Source organism: Esox lucius, chromosome 15 (assembly GCF_011004845.1).
Source record: "Esox lucius isolate fEsoLuc1 chromosome 15, fEsoLuc1.pri, whole genome shotgun sequence".
In the NCBI taxonomy this organism is placed as follows: Eukaryota; Metazoa; Chordata; class Actinopteri; order Esociformes; family Esocidae; genus Esox; species Esox lucius.
In genome coordinates this window covers 6,265,272-6,288,915 of record NC_047583.1, presented here as the reverse complement: position 1 = coordinate 6,288,915, position 23,644 = coordinate 6,265,272, and the positions used below count along the sequence as shown (strand labels likewise).

The 23,644-nt window shown below is 46.9% G+C and overlaps 1 protein-coding gene across 1 annotated transcript in view; it reads right to left on the bottom strand.

Annotated features, from left to right (window-relative positions):
- actn1 (actinin, alpha 1) overlaps positions 1 to 23,140 on the bottom strand; it is a 42,145-nt gene extending 19,005 nt beyond the window's left edge. The window contains 5 exon segments of the mRNA XM_034297570.1: positions 411 to 498; positions 963 to 1,049; positions 4,089 to 4,208; positions 5,575 to 5,689; positions 22,668 to 23,140. Of these exon segments, the coding sequence (XP_034153461.1) occupies positions 411 to 498; positions 963 to 1,049; positions 4,089 to 4,208; positions 5,575 to 5,689; positions 22,668 to 22,784 (527 nt within the window). The 5' untranslated portion in view covers positions 22,785 to 23,140.
- Positions 23,141 to 23,644: the final 504 nt, after the last annotated feature.

Genomic DNA, 23,644 nt, shown 5'->3' with positions numbered 1-23,644 from the left:
GAGGTCATTGTTCTTCCGCCCCTTTGATGTCCCCTCATCACGCACAACCACAGGCACGCACTCACACGCGCACTCACACACACATGCGCACACACCTTAACCCTCCTCTCTCAGGTAACACATCAAAAAGGTATCCCATTCCTAACACATGCACACGCCTCTTCTCTCCTTTCCTCACAACACACATCTCCTTTCATCTCATCTCATCCCTTCCCATCTCCTCTATTCTCCCCTCCGCTCCTTCTCCCTCCTCTAGTAACATGACACTCCTGGACCATGTGAGGATCCCAGGAAGAACAGCTGGTTTGGAAAAAGGTACTGGGGACAAACTTTGTGAGTTGTTAACTTCCTGGTGTTAAATAAAATATCCTCCCCCCGCCCCCTGAGCCACTGAGTGTGTCTTATATTACCTAATATGAAAGTTCTGAATGTTGACGTTCTTGTAGGGGGCCGTCTTTCTCTGGCACCACAGAAGAAGACCCTCTTTAGCAGAGGTTTCTGTGGGTGGAAAAACAACCAACAAGTTAGTGAGACTTAGTTAGATCCTTTTTTCCAACTTACTCCCCACTTCCTTTATGTTGAACTTCTTCCACAGAGTTGTTCTTGGTTAAATAATCCACGAAGGCATTTAGTCTGGGTATTATATTGGGCTGGCAGCCCAACAGTTTTTTCTTCATTTTTATTACTGTAAGTGTAGTGTATTTTTACATGGTAACTTTATTTTTGCAAGGTACTCTACACCACTATAGCATACATATTAAGCTAGATAGAAATGTACAAATGATAATGCGTCTATATATTGCTCAATCCATGACTTCTGGGGATACTACATGGAGAGTGGCCCTAATGTTTTCACATAAAGAAACTATGTGGAATGTCTGCAACCCGTCACTGTACGTTCACATTGAAGGAGTCAACAGGCCTGTAGACTAAGGAGGACGTCATCACGCCCCCACACTGACCTTCCACAGAGATGTCCTGTATGGCAAAGCGAAGGATTATGGTCCAGATCATTCCCAGGGTCATCTTAGCGTTGCCGTCCACAATCTCTGTGGGAAAACAAAAACAGAGACGTCACCTCACAGGGCTGTTAATGCTATGTAATACTACACGCATTGGCGTCGTAATACTGTCGCTGTTCAGCAGGTTGCTATTGGCACATGTTGGCGTAGGCAAGCATTTTTCACCAAAGCTACTCCTGGAATTGTCAATACTGACCGTGACATGAACCAGCGGCAGTTCGTGAAAACAGGACGTACCTTAAAAGGTCTGGATTCATGAATCAGGCAATAGCCTGTCGGTGTCTCTGTGTGTCTGACAGAATGAAACGAACAAACCCCTCCTGGTCAAAGTACTCAATTTTTTTTGCGGCTCATGTTGCCATAACTGTCACCAAGATGCTTTGCATCAAATTAGTGTAATGTCTGGTGGGACAGCCCATCAAACTCAGCTGTCGCTAGCCTATGAGAAAGTTGAGAAATTCCTGGCGCAATAGGCATTGACTTAATAAGCTAAGTTTACGGACCAATTATCTCCCACAAAATCTTCTCTCACAACATCTTGTACACCAGCTACCACCATGTAATGTTGTTGTGGGGTAGCCGAGCCACTATAACTTATTGACTGTGATAGAAATGGCCATTAGTTGTTTATGAAGTGTCTGGCTCAAGCTAGACGGATGTAATAAACAAGAGTTACCATGACCAAAAGTCTGAAATACCTTTGCATTTGGAGCCATGCCTTCCAACATGTTTACATGCAAAAATCTAAAGATTACATACTTTACTCCAATGGTTCCTAACTCCAGTCCTCGAGTACCCCCAACAGCACATATTTGAGATGTAGCCCTGGACAAAGCACACCCAATTCAACTCAATGAGAGCCTGATAATTAGTTGACAAGTTGAATCAGCTGTGCTTGGCCGGGGTTGCAATAAAAATGTATACTGTTGGGGGTACTTGAGGACCGTAGTTGGGAACCACTGCTTTACTCAGTAAGGTAACTTTCAGAATATGATACGGCCACGCCCACATAATGGTATGACCACGCCCACATAATGATACGGCCACACCCACGCCCACATAATGATACGGCCACGCCCACATAATGATACGGCCACGCCCACATAATGATACGGCCACGCCCACTAAGGTGAACTTTGAATTGCTGCTGTGCCAGGCTCAAATGCGCTGTGTCCAATAGCATGGGAGGACAAGGCTAATGCTACTGTTGTTAATCTGAAACCCCTCTTCTAGGTCTCCACCTCCAATCTCATAAGACACAGGGAACACCATTTTCTCAGCTAGCCAACTGGAAGCAGGCTGGGCTTCCTTCCAACATGACAGTTCAAGCTCTCCACAACACACCGCAGAGAAAATATGACATCAGGTTAGTCCTGGGCTATACGTTCAAATGTGGCATCCGGTTAGTTCTGGGCTAGAATTTTTTACATTTTGCATCATGTTTGTTTGGTTACATAGGTTTGGAATTTGGTATCAGGTTATAAGGCCATGCCTTCCGCCACAAGCTGAGACTTGTCAGTTAGGCTAGCTGACTGTGTCCTCCAACTGAATATCCAACTTTAACATAGCTTTCTGTCCCCAGAAAATAATGCTACAAACAGTGGACTTGCTACAAACAATCCCCCCAAAGTTGCAAAAAATTTAGATTTTAGAAGTCTAGGGCGAACTGATGTATTACACATGCAGACTTCACAGAGTACGCTTTTCCTAACAGAAACATGCTGGAATGTGCCAGTACTACCCAACTGGATCTTACTAGCTCGCACTCGTCTCTGCCCACCACTGTTCCTAGGTTCTGCACACCACCTTTAAGCCAATGGGCCTCAATACCCATCCCTTGGAAATTAGAGCTTCTGGGTTATCTTGGTCTAGTGACAAAAACTCTTTGGCCCTGGCTGACTGTTAGCCTTCTAACAAGTCTGACTGACTGTTAACTCAGCAGTATTCTAGTTTGCCTGGATGACTGTTAGCCTGTTAGCCTTCTAACAAGTCTGACTGACTGTTAGCCCAGCAGTATTCTAGTTTGCCTGGATGACTGTTAGCCTGTTAGCATTCTAACAAGTCTGACTGTTAGCCTGTTAGCATTCTTTGTAGCCAGCTCTGCCTGTCTGTTGTTATGCATGAGCTGTCCCTGCCTCTCCCCAGGCTAACTATGTCTTCTGATTGAAGGCCCGCCCCCTAGCCACCTGTCATGCACGGCTCTCCGTCACCCTCAGCCTACCAGCTACTCCGCCTGTTACTGCCCACTAGCCATTTAGCCTAACGTCCCAGCTGAACGGTGTCCACGTCACCCGCCCCCTGAATGAACTCCCGCCGTGCCGTGCCCCACCCCCTCCTTCCAACTGTCCACACCCTCTGGCCTTCCACCCCTCCCACTCCCAGTCCTCATCCCCAACCCCTTGCCCCAACTGCCTGTCATGTCAAAGGGCCCTCCGTTACCCAGCCTACAAGCAACTCTGCCTGTTGCTAACAGTGTCCAGAACACCCGCCCCCATAACGGAACTCCCGCCCACTCCCTCCTTCCACACAGGTCCCAGCGCAGCAGGGCCGTTCGTCCAAGAGGGGATTCCAGTCGGCTAATCTGTCTGGAATGCAAGTCTGGTTTAAACCCTTTTATTCTAGCTTCACTGTGGATTAACCCCAGGAGAGGAAGAGAAGGAAAGAGATGGGGACATGGGGTGGGAAAATAAAGGTAAACTATAAATACATGTAAAAAGGCAGAGAGCGAGGAAAGAGAGCATCAGGGAAAGACAGAGAGAGAGAGAGAAAGACAGAGAGAGAATGGAGCTGCTATGAAGAAAAAGAAACATGGGTAAATGACACAGTTCAGCAGCACATAGAGGTCCTTATAAGGTTTACCTTGAGACAAGAGAAAGGACAGAGACAGACAGACAGACAGAAATAGAAACAGACATAAAGACAGACAGACAGAGAAGAAGAGAAGAGTAGGAGAGGGACGGGATAAAAGACGGGGAGAGGATGTGAGGAGAGGACAGAAGACGGGGACGGGGGGGGGGGGGGTGTGAGGAGAGGACAGAAGACGGGGACGGGGAAACTTCAACTCACCCTCAGCTCCGATGGACACCAGCTTGACCCCTTTGCTGGTGATGTAGTGGAGCGCTTTGTTCACGTTGGAGATCTTGTGGACTCTCATCTTTCCTCGCTCAGGTTTGGCCAAGCGCTCCCCTGGAGGGAAAATAGACAGGGTTAGAGGTCAGGGGGTCAGAATGATGGCAGAGAGGAACAGGAAGCTACACCAAGAAAGGATTAAACCTACTGACGCTTTCTCCTATCAGTAGGCTACCTACATGTTCACCTCTTACCCGTGCCGATGGAAGGTTCTCAATGAGCTAATATGCAGCGTGCCGAGGTCATATGCAGCGTGCCGAGGTCATATGCAGCGTACCGAGGTCAAATGCAGCGTACCGAGGTCAAATGCAGCGTACCGAGGTCAAATGCAGCGTACCGAGGTCAAATGCAGCGTACCGAGGTCAAATGCAGCGTACCGAGGTCAAATGCAGCGTACCGAGGTCAAATGCAGCGTACCGAGGTCAAATGCAGCGTACCGAGGTCAAATGCAGCGTACCGAGGTCAAATGCAGCGTACCGAGGTCAAATGCAGCGTACCGAGGTCAAATGCAGCGTACCGAGGTCAAATGCAGCGTACCGAGGTCAAATGCAGCGTACCGAGGTCATATGCAGCGTACCGAGGTCAAATGCAGCGTACCGAGGTCAAATGCAGCGTACCGAGGTCAAATGCAGCGTACCGAGGTCAAATGCAGCGTACCGAGGTCAAATGCAGCGTACCGAGGTCAAATGCAGCGTACCGAGGTCAAATGCAGCGTACCGAGGTCAAATGCAGCGTACCGAGGTCAAATGCAGCGTACCGAGGTCATATCCAGCGTACCGAGGTCATATGCAGCGTACCGAGGTCATATGCAGCGTACCGAGGTCATATGCAGCGTACCGAGGTCATATGCAGCGTACCGAGGTCATATGCAGCGTACCGAGGTCATATGCAGCGTACCGAGGTCATATGCAGCGTACCGAGGTCATATGCAGCGTACCGAGGTCATATGCAGCGTACCGAGGTCATATGCAGCGTACCGAGGTCATATGCAGCGTACCGAGGTCATATGTAGCGTACCGAGGTCATATGTAGCGTACCGAGGTCATATGTAGCGTACCGAGTTCATATGTAGCGTACCGAGTTCATATGTAGCGTACCGAGTTCATATGTAGCGTACCGAGTTCATATGTAGCGTACCGAGTTCATATGTAGTGTACCGAGTTCATATGTAGTGTACCAAGTTCATATGTAGTGTACCAAGTTCATATGTAGTGTACCGAGGTCATATGCAGCGTACCGAGGTCATATGCAGCGTACCGAGGTCATATGCAGCGTACCGAGGTCATATGTAGCGTACCAAGGTCATATGTAGCGTACCGAGGTCATATGTAGTGTACCGAGTTCATATGTAGTGTACCAAGTTCATATGTAGTGTACCAAGGTAATATGTTGTTGTTTAGATTCACCAGACAGAAAGATGCACCTGATATGACCTCCAGGAGTAGCATGAGCTTCAGGCCGTCTCTGAAGTCCTCCTCAATGTTCTCGATCTGCGTTCCTGCTTTCCTCAGGTGGGAGTTACACCAGGCAGTAAATGTCTAGGGAGAGGAAGAGGGATGGTTTATAGACCAGACGAGAGTTGGGAACAGAATGCAATACACAGCAGAACAGACCAGTAAGCCTGTCTGTGTTCTAGAAAACAGCAGAACAGACCGGTAAGCCTGTCTGTGTTCTAGAAGACAGCAGAACAGACCAGTAAGCCTGTCAGTGTTCTAGAAAACAGCAGAACAGACCAGGAAGCCTGTCTGTGTGTTCTAGAGGCAGTAGAAGCAGGTCCAGAGGATTCCCAGGCATGGCTGGCACGTTACTAACATAACCGTCTGATGGGAAACATCTGGGTTCCTTTTCCCTCCATCCCTCTTCTTTCCTTCCCGGCCTCCCTCCCCCCTCTCTCAACAGCCTTCCACTTAACAGGAGCTGGCATTAGCACGGGGCACCCTGCTGAGTGTAACTCTTTATGAAAGCCTTGGTTAATTACACACAGAGTCTAACTGCAGGCAGGCAAGCAGGCGCGCACACACAGACACACATCTCCGGAGGCAGAGAGGGCAGAGCTTCAGGACCTTAACAGAGCAGAACAGCAGAGAGGTCTTTATGAACCAGCTTGTAACATAGACCTGCCTTCCACAGAGGAGTGCCACTATGTCCATTTAAAATGTCTACTTCACAGTTCTACTTGACATCAGAGTTGAGGCCTCCCAAGATGTCAGAAAGCCTAGTGACCCGGAGCAGAAGGTTCAAATCCCTTGGCAGGGAAGGTGAAAACAAATCTGCAATACCTGCAAAAACTGCACATCCTTGGTTGTGACGCCACGCTGAGAACGTCCCACGGACAATCCCCTGACCCCCTGACCCCGGAAACAAACCCCTGCATCCTGTAGCCTCGTCGTCCTCATTCTCGGACTCTTTACTTTCACCCTTCAGATCCCTTCCTTCCTGACGCTGCCCAGCCCTGCACTCCTGGCGGACGCTCAGAGAACCCAACAAACCGGCTCTGGCCGTGCTGCCATCCTGAACCGAGTGTTGTGGTCAGCGCTTTCCTGACCCGGCAGTGCACTGGACCGTCCAGTGGGCCCGGTTATGGCCTCAAGCCCCAATCGTAGTCCGGAGACCAAAGACGCAACACTCCGGCGACCCATTAAAACTTGGCTACTGCGAACGACACCCACAGGGGAGCCACCGCACAAACACTGCCCACCTCCCAACCACTGTGGCACCAGTATCCATCCTCTGTTCATTTGAATGCCTTGACGTTTTGAGCTTTGCTGTGTATGTGAAAAGTGCGAAAGCCAACGGTTGAACATTCTAAAACCGTGGCTCTCTAACCTCCCCAGCTGTCCCACAGTTTTGTTGACCGTGAGCTTTCAGCACAGCCCAGGGGCTACGCATTAACCCAACTCCATATCTTCAACATTGGTTGGTGACACCGGAAACTTGCAGTATCTCAAAGACTAGCCAGTCTTCAGAGCACGGTTGACGGCTGGTGGTACAGTGAATGGAAAAGGTTGGGAACCACTGGACTAACCCGGTTCCTCCTCTTTAACCAAGCGCCCAGGCTACTGCTTGCTTTTAAAATAGTTGTGCGTTCTAAATTCTCTAGGAGTTAGGGAAGCGTCATGCTCTTACCTTATCAAAGAGAGTCTTGTTTCTTTAACACTATCTTAGTTCTAGTGTGTCAAGTTTCTGCTACCCTAGTTCAGCAATCTCAACCTTCTACACCAGATATCCTATCATCTACACATAACGTATTGCGGCATTCCACCCTTAAGTTAGCTGGACTGAGTAGAGAAGAGAAAGGTTGATGGACGGCCCAATCTACTACACCACAGAAGGTCCAGGAAGGCTCACTCTTCCCTATCTAGGACATTAGTTTATATCAGGACTTATAGGCCATCCCTGTTACAGTCAGCCAAATGGACAAGAGAGATACAGACACATAATGTTGTCTGTAAGCGACACACAACCACACACACACACACGACACACTGCACGCACAGGAAGACGGAGACAGATGTACCGAGAGACAGCCTGACAGGGGAAATAAAGTAGTATTCGATGCAGTTTCTCAAACAGACTTCCAGCAAGTTCCACCCTACACAAGGAAGCCAAATGTGTCCCTCAGAGGCAACCCTGGGTTCAAATAGCACTTGGAATCTTTCAAAAACGCTTTGCATTTGCTTCAGCCTCTCTGGAATGCTAGACAGGCGGGCTGTTCACTTTCGGTTACATTGCAATAGGCCAGCCCAATCAAAGACAGATGTAGTATTTTAAATCATTTAAAATACTGTTTGAAGCCACAGACGAAACCAGATGGATCGCTAGGATAAAATAATTTACCTCTTTCCTGGAGAAAGCGTGCGCGCGCGCGCGTGTGTGTGTGTGTGTGTGTGTGTGTCATACACATCTTTTCAAGCCGCCACTAGAGTGCATGTGTGAACAGAATAGTTCACTTCCTTTCCAAAAACAACCATGCCTCCTAAATGGACTCATATGCCCTACACAGACCACTCAATTAGATCAGAGCTGTATGGGTCCGGGCTAATAATAGCATACTTGAAAGGGAATAGGGCACGACAGCCAGACAGAGGCAGGTTGGATTCACTCCTGTAGGGCCCGTTTGGGCTCTGTTCGTTTCCTCAGCCTCCTGGGGTCCAGACAGCAGAACAGGCGATGTATTCTACAAGCCTGGATGTAGAACTGAAAAGGCCTGAGGCTGCGTCCCCAATTATACCCTAACCCCATATAGTGCCCTACTGTTTACAAGAGCCCTCTGGGTTTTTATTATTCTACTCACATATTTATAAAATATAAAATTATATTCCCCACTGATATACCTAGGCACAGTTGTGAGGGGGGGGGGGGGGGGGGGGAGTATACTCATTTATTCGTGAAATGCTTTAGGATAAAATATCCTAGTATTATTTGTAGTCAGTTTGAGAGGTTTTTAAAATAAGAGGAACATTTGTTTGCAGCACTTCTATTCCCATGACGGACCAAAACTAATCACACCAGTGCTCTCCACTGCCTCCCCACAGTAGCAAAAAACGATACGATGAGAGACGTTTGGAACGGCGAAACACAATTGCGGCATCGAAGTAACGGAGTCACGCGAACGGTCGGTCTGGAGGGCAGTACGTATCGCAACGTGCCCAGGCATCATGGGAATGTCGACCTTCTCCTCCCTGAAGAACCAGACCAGTGTGTGGTGAAGGTACAGGTACTCAGCGATCCGCCTCACAGACAGACTTGCATGTTTACACTGAAATGCAAATTCCTTCCCTGCAAGTGAGTGGGTGGCTGGCAGGAGAGAGGAGGGAGCGAGAGAGGGGGGGGGGGGGGGGAGTGAGGAAGGAGCGAGGGGGGGGGGGGGGGGGGGAGAGTGGAGGGTGAGATAAAGCACTGCAAACACTCTTCTGCAGGCAGAAACATCATGTGCAATACAAATGACACTGACCTGAAGGAAAAACCACCAACCCAAAGCTACCTCTGTGAAACACACAAATACTTCCTGCTATCAGACACGCACACAGACACACACACAGACACACACACACAGACAATTTCAAATCAAACAAATCACATTTATTTGGTATAGGCTACTTATCGTAATTAACAACATCAACAGAAGGCCATGTTTTAAGTGGTCGATGTAATATGATGTTCAGTATCGACCCGGCTCTACAGCACACTAATCCCTACACTGAGCCCTACCTCTAACCAGAAGCCTATGGGTTTCCCTATTAGTGCACTACATTGGGAATAGGCTGCAATTTGGGACACTAGTCTAAGTTTATAAAGTGTCCAGTCAGCAACACCATTACATCACTCATACAGCCCTCTTCCTGCTGCTTCAGCACACACACACACACACACACACACACACACACACACACACACACACACACACACACACACACACACACACACACACACACACACACACACACACACACACACACACACACACACACACACACACACACACACACACACACACACACACACACACACACACACACACACCACTTTTGGCTCAACACTCAGAAAGCACAGCCACTGCAGTGTCACACATTACAGAGAACCCCAGGGAACCCCAAACACATGCACTTAGTTGGATTAGGAAAGATTTAACAAAATGCAAACCTGGGACAGTGCGTGACATCACAACAGCTAACGCAATGAATTGTCTGCTCTGCTGTGGCTGCCAGCACATTGAGTTAAGAATTACGTGGATTGGTTTAGTGATTAGTTGCGGATGTGCTTCTACGCCCCATTTTTAACTCTTCTTTCTCCATTCCCAAATGTTGTGACATCTAACAAACAACTCCAAATTAATGAGACATTTGAATATTGCAACAAGCATTCCTCTCTGGAATCCATGCCAAGACATCCTCCTTTCCCCCCACACTGCTCTTCGAACCAGGATGTCACTCTCATTCACCTGACGACATCAGTCAAATTTGTCCAAGTTGCCCGTGCTGCCCGAAGCAGCCTCTTGACAGCACCAAATCACTGCCGGTGGTGCCTCGCCTCGCCCCCACGTGATGCCGGTCAATTTGCATGACAGCCAGACAGCAAGCATCAAGGCTTGACTGCAGCGGTTAGCTGTACGCTTCGAAAGACTAACTAAGATTGCTGTGCCACCTGTGAGGCCTTAAGTGTAACACAGGAAAGTAGTGAATAAATAAAACATGTAGTGGGTGTTATCAGTGATGGACCCAGAATAGCGGTGTCCTTGGTTCAGTTTGTGCAACAACAACGACACACACACACACAGGTTTGTATGGCTATCCTCACAGGGACCAGAAAATAGAAATTGCATGCTTCCTTGCCCTTATCTTAACCCTAAACCTAACCCTAAACTAAACCTAACCCTAACCTCAATAAAGTAACATTTATGCCAAAACTTTACCAAGATGTAATGCCTAACCTTTACCCTAAACTTAACGCCTGGACCTTAAAGAAACCCCAATTCTAACTCTAAAATGAATTGTAAGTTTGACCCTAAACCCTGAGCCGGAAATTGACTTTTGCCTCATGGGGACCGGCAAATCCCCATGAGTCAAATTATTTCTGGTTTTACTATACTCATGGGGACATTTGGTCCCCATGAGTATAGTTAATATAGACACACACACACACACAACACCAGCAACAAAATCCAGTAGCTGCTTCCTTCCCTCACGCCGCAGAATGCTGGCTAATGCTGGAGGGTTGTTATGGCAACCACCGAAAGCGCCTGAAAACCAAACCTACAGACAAACAGGCTGGCTGTTGGGTGAGAATGGTATGTGTGTGTGTTATAGAGGCTAGCTAGCAGTGCAAAAATCCTTGCACCTCAATAGGATAAAGCTCTCCTCCTATTATTTCTCACAGTCAGGAGTGTGTATAAAGATTACAAACACAAATCTCACTCGCTCTACAAACATTTACACTATATACAGTATATTCACTCTCGGAATCAAACCAATATTACTACAAAAGAAGTTAGATCATACACACGCACACACCCACAAAGAAAAATTTTACTGCAGTATGCTCTTATCGGTCCATCTCACACACAAATCCAATGCAAATACCTGCGCATGTTTGTGTGCGAGTATGTCGTTACATGTGTGTGTGTCTGAGTAAAAGAACAAAAGTGTTGTGTAGTTGGTTAAACACCTGATTTAGTTCTGGGTCCGTACTGTACCATCTAAAGACAATCAGAACTAGAACCCGGAGTCTTTGGCCAATTATCCCCTTGCCCGTTTCAGAAATTCCCAAGACCCTAACACCTGTGAGAGCACTCAAGATTAATGTTGACTCATCTGTCAAAAGATGTCCTCAACATAGGTAACAGAGGATCTTTTGGGATTGGTAAGCCCTCTGGCCTTAGCTGTAGGATGGAGACAGTGTAGCTGGATCATGTCTCCTATCCCTTTCCCAGCTTCAAGCTAAAAGGTCAGATAACCTCTTACAGCTAGGGGAACTAAAGGTCAGTAAACATTTTAAAGCTAGCTGGCTAAATGTCAATTGGGGTTTAACAACTAGCCAGCTAATGGTTAATTGGATGTTTAACAACATTGTTTTGCTCAAGATGTTTATTAACTTTTTTTGGTTTACATTATGCGCAGCCATATGCACACATCAGTAGGATATATGCAAAAGTTTAAGTATCATTTACAAATGTAGAAAGATGTGAGACATACTGGTGCAATAGCGATCGTGGATGCTAGGGGGGCTAGGTTTGGGCCTCCACCTGCTGGACACAAGGTTTAAACCAAAAGAACATGGAGGACATCAATAGTTATTGGCATAACTTTACGCAATAATTCCGTGATTTCTAGATTTTGGCTAGGCTACTAGGTAAACTTGCTTCATGGAACTAGAGAGTGCAGGGTTTTAAACAAACATTTTTATGGTGAAACAGTCAAAGTGCTGACTGCCACTTTAAACTCCGATTGTGAGGTGGATGACGTGCGCTTAACAGGCCTTTATCTCTGACCCTTTGAACTGGACAAAACATGCCCCGAGTGTGTCAAAAGCATCAAGAATTTAGACCAGGAGTATTCAACTCTTACCCTGCGAGGGGCCGGAGTCTGCTGGTCTCCTGTTCTACCTCATCATTAATTACACCCACCTGGTGTCCCAGGTCTAAACAAGTCCCTGATTGTGGGGGTGCAAAGAAAAAATGGAGTTGAATACCACAGATTTAGACATTAGTGTTACTGAAAATATCCTCCATAATATTTTAAACCTGACTAGCTATTTGGCATAATTTCAGAACAGCTCATTAACCATTTAGGACAGTTGAAATTGAAATTGCACTTGGATATGGCTACAAAGTAAAGATTGACACAGAATTTGACTGCGATGCTGAACATGCAAACGATGACATCAAAAAGCTCAAAGCTCGTTGACAACATGCAGCTCTCCCCTATCAGTTGTGTAGTGAATAGACAAAGAAGCTTGAAAATGCATTTAATCTGATGTTACATCACTGTAACCATGAACCTTTCTGAAATGATGTCCCCTAGCTGCAGCCAGTTCTGAAGAAAGAGTGTTGAGAGAGGCAGAGTGTTGAGAGAGGCAGAGTGTTGAGAGAGGCAGAGTGTTGAGAGAGGCAGAGTGTTGAGAGAGGCAGAGTGTTGAGAGAGGCAGAGTGTTGAGAGAGGCAGAGGAGTGAGAGAGGCAGAGGAGTGAGCTGGTCCACAGCGGTTGGCAAACCTCCACAATCTGGCCCTGAGTGGTACCTGACCGTGCCAGAGATGTTGACGCGACGAAGTCGTTTATAACCACTGCTTTGCTGCAGCTATTGTTATTTTTGTAAATAATAATTACTGACGAGTAAATATTTGAACATGGGGGTGGGTACACACAAACAGGAACAGAAATCATCATAAGAAGACTGTTTTATTCCATTGCATTTTTAGATCTTTCATTTCATTGTAAAGCACATTGAATTGCTTCAATGTATGAATTGCGCTATACACAGTATCTCACAGAAGTGAGTACACCCCTCACATTTCTGTAAATATTTGAGTATATCTTTTCATGGTCTGATCTGGACATTTTCACTTAGGGGTGTACTCACTTTTGTTGCCAGCGGTTTAGACATGAATGGCTGGGTGTTGAGTTATTTTGAGGGGACAGCAGATTTACACTTTTACACAAGCTGTACACTCACTACTTTACACTGTAGCAAAGTGTAATTTCTTCAGTGTTGTCACATGAAAAGATAGAATCAAATATTTACAAAAATGTGAGTGGCGTACTCACTTTTGTGAGATACTGTAAATAAACTTGCTTTCTTGAATACCGAAATCTGTCTACTGAGTCAGGATGTGTGACGGCAAAAAAAAGTTTCACAAAGGTACAAGGGGACACAAACAAGCACCCCGTAGCTGGCCATTTATCCTCGAATGTGAGGTTCTGTAAATAAGTCCCACAATTGTTGCGGTGGGACTGGTCTCCAGGGGGAAAGGGGATTCCACACATGACCCACATCAGTTACACATAATGTAAACCACGTCTCTCTACAGTCAGATGTTGAGAATTGACTCACATCAGTTTCACTCATCGCAAACCTAATTTCAGTTCGAACACCATGTTGAGAACTGAAAGTCAGGTGGAATTTTCACTTGGAAAAACCAGAGAAGTGAAAAGTCTCAAATGCAAACAGGTCTTTGTAACAACAAAAGGTTCAACAATTCCTCCTCAGGTCTGGGCATGTTGCTACATCAACCACATCTGCTGTCTGACCTATGACCCTTGCCTACGGACAGGCGGGTTGTTAGATACAGTTGGTCAGAGCCTTGAATATCTAAAGCTTTATCAGTCCCCCTGGCAATTTACTCGCTCAGCCGAGTAGCATAGCAACAGGAGTCAGCTCTAGCGGGGGGGGGTATGGAGATAGAGAAGGCTTGGAGAGTGGGTGACACTCTAAGCCCAGGAACCACAGCGACTGTACCGCGTCGACTTCAGCAGAGGAGAACCGGCCAGTCCTTCACACACCGCCCCGTCAGCCAGTCCACTCTACACAATAACACTGCAGTGGTGCAGCCCTCTCTCTCACACACACACACACACACACACACACACACACTTTTCTATAGCCCTGACCAGAAGTGCAGAAACCACAGCTGACAGCGGTACGTGTCTTCATACTGCGCCCTTTAGCGCCCTTTTCCCTACACAGTGTGCACTAGTTGGGACCGCGCCCCTTCATCGTGCACTACTTTGGACCACAGTGACGTATTCCCTTTGTACTGGTTTGGACATGAGCGGAAGTGGTAATGCTCTGAGGCAACCTCAGCGCCTGGATTCAGCCCTTCTCCTGGGAGTATTGGCAACGTACCACAAACCTTATCACTATTACAAACTGGATAGCAAGTTCATAAGAAGAGTAAAAATGGATGTGTTGTCACACCCGTGGCATATGATATAACGCACCACAGCTGTCAGCCAATCAGCACTGCCGAACCACCTGGCTAATTGCGTGGAACGTTGTAAAACCGTTTAGCATCTTGGTGATGCTAAACGGTGAGAGGCTGGTTCGGGTGGCATGGTGAAGGACTGTCATGCAGCGCAGATATCCCCGTGTTGCTGAACTCCCGGGTTATACCATCAGCACAGGAACTGTTTAATTGACTGGGGTAGTGGTAATATAGAGTTGGCGTGCGCGTCGATAAGCACAAGGCCGTCCATCCAGGGGAAAGTTATCAGAAGCCTGAGGCCGGGTGAACTCAATTCAGACCCCACTGACACACTGCTAGTGGAACCGACAATCAATGTGCCGATTAAAAACACACACACACACACGATTAATGTCCTAGTATACGGCAAGAGAGAGGAAATGGGGTTACAGAGTGAGAGAAAAACTAAAATGTTTATTACTTGGATATTTGGGGCTTTTCAAATGTTCTGCTTGCTGTGAACTGAGAGAGTGAGAGGGACCACTTAGCCTGTGATACCATCCTCTACTAGGATGGACAAATGTAACAGGGGGTGACAGTAGTGGGCAATATGGCCAGAGTCCTAGCAGGTCCCAGAGTCCTAGCAGGTCCCAGACTCCTAGCAGGTCACTATATGGAGCGACCTGTTATAGGGAAATCCCAAAACACTACATGTGATCAATGTCAATTTCTGTCTGTCTGTGTCAATATCTGTCTGTCAGGCTGTCTGTCTGTGTCTGAAGGTCTGTCTGTCTATGTCTTACCACAAGTGATTCAGCACCTTATTCACACACGCTCAGTTTTGCAGTGTCAACTTGACAGGCCCAGTGGCCCATGCTCCTTTACTATTAGTACACAGGGTTAAGATTCTGGGTGTATGCGTGTGCGTGGGGGGGGGGGGGGGGCAGTGTAGATACAGTCCAGCTGTAAATCTGAGAAGAACTCTTTACTCCAACTGACCCGGCCCGGTCACGCTGCCTCGCCCTTGCCTCGTTTAGGCTGAGTGATGGGGTCACACACACACACACACCTCCTTAGATATAAAGCAGTGATCTAATGTCTAAGCTCGTCTCCTCTCATCCTCCCCCTTCTTCTCTCCTCCATCTCCCTGCACCCCCCCCCCCCCCCCCCCCCCCGCCTCCTCCAGTCTTCTGTGTGTACTGTAGCGGTAACTACTACCAAAGCCAGACCACCTCGCCAAAACACTTGTTTTTCATTGTCTGGTCTGGAAAGAGTTTCTTTGTAGTCATAAGATGTAATCCCTGCCTCTTGGGCATTTTTGAGTGGTGGAAAGCAGAAAGCCATTTCTTCCTTATTAAGTTATAACTGCACAGTGAGTGTATAAAGAATGTGGTTAAATAACAAGGGGCAGACTGTGCCTAGAAATTGGCATTTTGAAGACACTGGGCCATTTTCTCCCTTAAAGCACATTATTAGCCAGATACTTCAAATACTTAACAAGAAAACCATTTAGACAGGCGCAACAAGCTAAACATTAATCTGTCCATCAGGCATTTGCTTGAATTGCCAGATGACCAGTGAGTTCCTGGCATCTTAACTAGAGTTCTGTGATGTTACAGGGACACTCATGCAAATAATCTGCTCAGTCATTTCCCCAGGGCCATATCTGGACATACCTTACAGACGTTTTGTAACTACGCAGCACCTGAGCGTGTTTGTTGCCCTTATTTGCATCTATTTTGTGATTTTGGTTGCTATTATTTTCCGCAGTACCATACACAATACTGAACTATACTGTACTGAGGGAATTTGTCTTATACTGGCGGACAAACAAATCTAAGCATAGTATTTCAACAGAAATCAAGTGGATCCAGTTAAAACAGAAGGGAGTGACTGGCCGGCGCTGGAATCCCACCGTAGCTCAGACTTATATGATTTAACCCCAGCCTTGTGGGAAAGGAATTCTTCATCCAACACATAACTAGGGTTCACATCCTGTGGGGTGGGGGGTCAGGGTTCACATCCTGTGGGGTGGGGGGTCAGGGTTCACATCCTGCGGGGTGGGGGTCAGGGTTCACATCCTGCGGGGTGGGGGTCAGGGTTCACATCCTGCGGGGTGGGGGTCAGGGTTCACATCCTGCGGGGTGGGGGTCAGGGTTCACATCCTGCGGGGTGGGGGTCAGGGTTCACATCCTGCGGGGTGGGGGTCAGGGTTCACATCCTGCGGGGTGGGGGTCAGGGTTCACATCCTGCGGGGTGGGGGTCAGGGTTCACATCCTGCGGGGTGGGGGTCAGGGTTCACATCCTGCGGGGTGGGGGTCAGGGTTCACATCCTGTGGGGTGGGGGTCAGGGTTCACATCCTGTGGGGTGGGGGTCAGGGTTCACATCCTGTGGGGTGGGGGTCAGGAATATAGGCTTTTCAAAAAGGGTTGGACAACAGCACACACATTTATACAGCGCTTTGTCAAAGTATCCAGACCCGTGGCCAATAAGTATAAAACATTGGATAACTCAAATAAATGTAATAAAAATAAATATAAACTGCCTATTTCATGATCACATCATCGCGTATGCGGAAGTGATGACAGTTAAATGTAATGAATACAATTCCTTGACACTTCTGTTTTACTTCATTACCAGTTACAATTCCGCATAGCTTGAAGTTTCCAAAATTACACACTGCTTCCCTTAAGTTACTTTAATTTATTAAAATAATGATATGAAGTCACTTGAGGTTTCGCTAAGTATGTACTTTTCAGAATTGTACCCTGCTGAAGTCTTTGTGTTGACTGGTTAAACTGTCCTGATTGTCACTTCTTAATATTCAATTTAGAAGTTCTAAGACATTTCTAACTCAGTGGTTCATATTATTTAAGGTTTTCTTTTGCATTTCAGAAAGTATCGTAATTCAGTTGAGATATCGTGATGCATTGAATCGTAACGTGTATCATGATATATATCATATCGCAAGGTCTTTCCCAATACCCACCCCCTAGTGTGTCTGTGTTAGTGACTGGATGTGTGTGAGTGGATGTGTGTGAGTGGATGTGTGTGAGTGGATGTGTGTGAGTGGATGTGTCCAATGTCTGGCTCCATGAGGTCTCTGCAATTCCAATGATTTAGTTCAACAGTGCATTACCACCATCACCTCCACCCCCCCCCCCCCCACTACCACCATCACGTCCACCATCACCTCCACCATCCCCATCCACCCCCACTACCAGCATCCACCCCTCCACCATCACCTGCACCACCCCCACCATCACGTCCACCACCCCCACTACCACCATCCCCATCCACCACCATCACCTCCACCCCCCCACCATCCCCATCCACCCCCACCATCACAATCACCTCCACCCCCCCCACCATCACATCCACCACCAACAACCACCATCCCCATCCACCCACCCCCCCACCATCACGTCCACCACCCCCACAACCACCTCATCTACTACAACGTCCACAATCACATCCATCATCACATCTACCTTCACGTCCATCATCACATTCCTCCTCACATCCATTTCCATCTTCCCTAGGGGGTCTATTGGATATATTACATGTACTGAATATATTAGAGGACACACATCTGACTCAAGTCGTCAACAGGTGAAATCAGGCAGCGAGATCAGGTCTACAACAACACAGATATCTGGGGGACCAAGTGAAGAGGTTTGAGAAGCACAAATGTAGGCGACTGCACTCAGAATTCACTGGCTAGATGACAGAATGACTGACTGGCTGGCAAGCTGGATGACTGACTGAAAGTAACACGAACTAGATACAAGCTCTACTGCTGCTCCTCGTGAGTCAACCGAAACATGATAGAACACTTCTCTTTATGCTATCTAGTGCCACGGCGCTACGGTCAGACAGAAAGTTGGCCAAATCCAGAGCAGATTGGCAATAACAACTTCAGTGTTTTTGCAGAGAGGTGCTCCATAACAGCTAGGTAACTCAGGATGGACTGGATCAGCAAAGGAAGTCTCTAAGACAGACAGGACCAGCCGTACCGAACACACCAACACAGGACCAGCCGTACCGAACACACCAACACAGGACCAGCCGTACCGAACACACCAACACAGGACCAGCCGTACCGAACACACCAACACAGGACCAGCCGTACCGAACACACCAGTACAGGAGAAAAAATAATAACTACTGGTGAAAATCTTTATTTGTGCATTACCTTACCGTTTTTACATGGTGCACTTTTCTGACTGATGCCCCCAACTGCTACTGATACCTAAAGATGTCTTGCTCAATGTGTATTGGAGTGGAACGAGCGGTGACATTTGATGGCGGGACCTGCTCCATTTATTAACATAATCAAATAATAATTGTTAATTGGGAAGCAACTAAATAAAATCGGACACTGGCACCTCAGAAATTCTACCATCACCAACAACAGCATTTGTTGATGAAGCGCCATGTTAGTTACCAGGCAACCAACATGGTGAGTTCATACACGTTCCCGGACAGGAGGACAAAGACTTGCACACGCATGTTTTGAGCCCTAGTGCATACCTCCGATCCAGCAGGATTATCTAGTTACACGGTGGGAACAGGAAATAGTACTCACATAGTAACTGAATGTCATGTGAATGAACTGGTCATCGGGTCAATTGTCCTAGTCTAAACGTGCTCAGAGTCTTTCTTTTTACGGTGACCGGAGCGGAGTTGTAATATCGGCCAGGGGAGGCTGTTACAGCTACCGACCTTCAGCCCAGCCAGAGAGCTGGCCTTGCTCTTTCTTCCAGCCTGAGACAGTCATGAACGGAATGCAGTGGACAATCATTCATCCCCGAATTGAATGGCTCGTGGAATCAATTAAAATCTTATCCTCTCTTGGTGCACTGAAGAGGGGCTGGGCTGGGGAATGTGGGAGGCTCCACAGCTGCAGGGGGAGTGTCCTGTCTCTGGTATGGAAGTGGAGGGCGGGGCTTACAGACAGGCAGCGGGGGCAAACTGAAGGTACAACAGCTCAGTCGATTCCTTATAAGGACAAGCCTGGACAAATTAGCCCTATGCACCCAGCCACACAGTCAGTCAACCATTCAGACTCTCAGCCAATCAGTCAGTCGTTCAGTTAACCTGCTAGTCAGCCAGTCACCCAGTTAGCCAGTCAGTCATTCGATCAGTTAACCTGCCAGCACGCCATTCACACTCACTCGCTTGAACCAGTCAGTCAACCAGGCATACAGAGCCTACAGTCACAATATCTACTCCTCTGGGTTCTGGCTACAGCAGCACAGGAAGCCTGTTGTTGGTGATCAGATTATCAATCCGTAGATAGAAATACACAGAGATAGAAAGGAAGAGAAACAGATGGAGACTGAGGGAGAGGGAGGGATTCTGTCCCAAAAACCCAGTGCAAAGAATACACAAGCACCAACCCATACATTACAATCTCATTCAGGAAGACCGAGCTGCGCACTCAGTAAAGCCTTAGGAAAAACATTTTTGGTGACTGCCCAATTTCCCAGTTTTTTCAAAAATCCTGATTAGAGCACTCATAGATGTAGTTGTTTATTTGGATCCCCATTGTTATATACATTCATTCAAAAGTTTATTGAGTATTCCCATTTGGAAATTCTAGACACTTTTCCAACCAGGATTTCTGGAAATCCTTGTTATTTCGAGAAAGTTATTTTGCAACACTGCCTACCCGGGGCTTGTTTTCCCAGACACACCTGACTGAGAAGAGACACTCAAATTCCCCAGATAAGGAGAGCCTTTATAGCGGACAGTCAAGTTAAGACATGCTGAGGAAATTTTTTGAGCACAACATGATTATCCTAAGAGAAGCAACTCCTGTAGGAGACACATCAGGAGTTCTTTCAGAGAAATGACAGGAAAAATCAGTTCTTTCAGAGAAATGACAGGACAAATCTGGAGTTCTTTCAGAGAAGCAACAGGAAAAATCTGGAGTTCTTTCAGAGAAGCAAGACGTCATTGTCATTATGAGCGCATCCCAAATGAAACTCAGGGTTCCACTTTGGGGCACTTCTTTTGACCAGAGCCGGTGGCCTCTTTTTGGACTCAGACTACACAGAAGGCTAAAGGAACGTGTAATCAAACCCATACAAAAAACATCAACAAGTAGCGAACAAGTAGTATCTCCGTGTGCATGTCAGTGAAACACGCGATCCCTGGGGGTGGAAGACAAAGGCACACCAGACCTTTAGAAGTGCCTCCCATCCCATAATTAGTGTTTGTTGTCTAGTCAGAGCTCCACACAATAGCCCAGTTATCTGGATCTTGGTGTCAACACAGGAAACAATGGTGCGACGCCCACCTGCACAACAGTGGGGCCACCAAGATGGTCTCCCCCCCAAAAAACCACACCTCTGCTAAAGCTTCACTCTACCCTCTGTTGATGTGTCTGCCGTTGTGTGAGATGACTTTCAGAAGAATTGGTCTTCTGAAACATCGTTCGTTCAACACTGCTTCTTTCCACTGTACATAATCTCTTGGGTGGCCCATCCTTCCTGGGTCTGCACTGCTATAACATGTGGATATAATTCCATAATATGTGCATTGCATATTTATAATGCCTCCCATCTATATTTGCTATTTCCTTGTTTGGTTTAGACTCCAGCTAATGTAAACGCCACTGACTGCAGCTAAACTAAGAACATGGCCCTGGTCATTTGAAAATCTTGAGGTTTATATGATGACCTCATTCTTAGATCTCAACAAACTGTTAGATACATAGGACGGGTTGACAAATTAGTCAGAGGATTCTCATTCATGTGAGGACGAGTAGCTGCTGTTCTTTGCAGAAGTTAATGGGGATTCTAATAAAATCCTAACTTCCATGTTAGTAGGCTGCTATGGCAACTATGAGGCTGTGCACAATGCCTTAGGATGGTTTCTTGAGGCAAGCCGGCAGGCATGTGTGATCCAGCTAGTTATTCCCTCCCAGCACCTGAGATTATTTACGTGCGACCCCTGACCTTGCATAGACGCCCCGGTGATATGGTTTTTGAATCTCTCTTGCCGGTAGTACTCCGGCAATGACGAAATAATTCAGGAAACTAGAAGACGAATATTTCAAAGCAGCGGAAAAGAAACGGCAGGGAAAAGTTTTTCCAACTGCTGCTGCTTCAAGCGAAGGGGGCTGATTATTACCATTTTAGGGCACGCTCGATCCTATCCAAGCCCAACCCTAACCACAACGCTTACTCAGATTCCACCGAATTTTTCTTCCCTAGTTTTTTTTTTTTTTTTCCAAAGCAAAAAGGAAAAGTGTATAAGAGAGAGGGAAAGCAAGCGCGGGCAAGAAATGTTTCACCCATTCTCGAAATACCACTGCCTGAATGACTACACTGCTACTCAGTCTATTTCAGAACGGCCAGCTATAGGCTACTCCGGCAATGTAGCTTGGTGTCTAAACCAAACCTTCTTCGACCACAACAGAAAATGCCTGTGTTCTTCTAACTATATGACAAAGTTGGCCTGCGTCAACATACAGAGCAATAACACAGCTCACATCCCTGGAGCTAGGTTGGACCGGAAAAGCCTATGGAGGGGAGAACACTGGAAGAGAGGGGCCATGAGACAGCACTATATTGTAGGAGCGCATGTCAGACATCTGTTGCTCTGTGAGGTGGGCGGACTATTTCCAGTATTAATAGTTTTTTGTAGGGGGGATGGGTGGGTGTAGTGGAGATTAGACCATTCGTCGGTGCTACTGAAACTATGCTCCTCAGGCGGCTGCTTTTACGCATGAGGACAGACAAGCCTGAATCCGTAATTTCACTGAGCCTGGAATAATTATAAAATACGTTTTTTTTTTGTGAATATGCAATACGACACTTCAGTCTGGGTAAATAAGTGTAGTCAAAACTACAAAAAATAAACATCTAGTGTCAAAGAGCAAAAGTGTATGTTTTATTGTCACAGCCCATATGTTGGACAACAATCTCCCCAGTTCCCAACATTCAACGAGCGGTATCAATTTCAAAGTAGCCTACAGGTTGCCTGCTGTGCGGTCATATGTCTTCCCTCCACTCCTGGCTGCATTCAGCGGTATTTAGGCTCTAAGCAGTGAAACACCTTTACGCACCAAAAAAGACGGAGGCAGATCAAATGGTAAAATGTATTCACCTTTCTCTGTTGTTTCTCCCACGCGGGGTCCAACAGCATATCTCGGTCCCAGTCATCTTCCTGGTGCATATAATTGTTTTCATCTCCGTCATACGGGTCCATGTCGAAATTAGGCATGGATTATACTCCCTCGCACTCCTTTATTACCCCGGTAAACTACTGAGGCGGTGGACCGGAGATGATGTTGCAGCTATTTGTTACCGTCTCCCGTACTCTCGCACGATCAAGACCGTATGGATAAAATTAACGGTCCCCCGGCTTCACAGTATCTTTCTTGCTGCTCACTCTCTTTCCCTCCCTCCCTCTGTCTGTCTCTTGCACGCTCTCTCTCTCTCTATCCGCTAAACTCACACAACCCCCTCGCCTTCTGTCTTTCTTTTTCTATCAATTTTTTCCTCCCACCAAGCTGGAGCGATAAGTAGGCAGTTCCTTGAACGCCGCTCCCGACAGAAGCAAAACTTTGCTTTAGTGAAGAAAAAAATAAACCCCGATGCCGAAATATACATCGTTATTGGATACAGGGACTTATAAGACCCGCCCACTATTGAAAAGACGAACATAATTGGCTGTGGCACCTGTCAGTGCAGAGACTTAAAGTAGGTGACTGTGTTTCGCATTAGCATAGGTTGACTGCTGTGGACACGCAGGGACTTTGGATACATTCTGATCTCAGAAAGTGTTTCATAACGATTGAAACAATGTAACTTTGGACTTAAACGCATAATGCGCGCAAACTTAGGCAAACGTATTACGGTTTTAGCGTCATTACCCACCAAGGACAAAGGCGCTGATCCCAGAGTAGCCGAAGGCTATTTTCTTCTTCAGAAGCCCGAATTTGCCACCTGGAAGAGAAAACCACACCCATCTTCGTCATCAATCATAAAGATAAATGGACACGACTTGCACCCTCTAGGGCCTATGCAACCTGTTGCACATCACAGCGCGTATAGACACACACAATAGGGACAGCCTGTTGA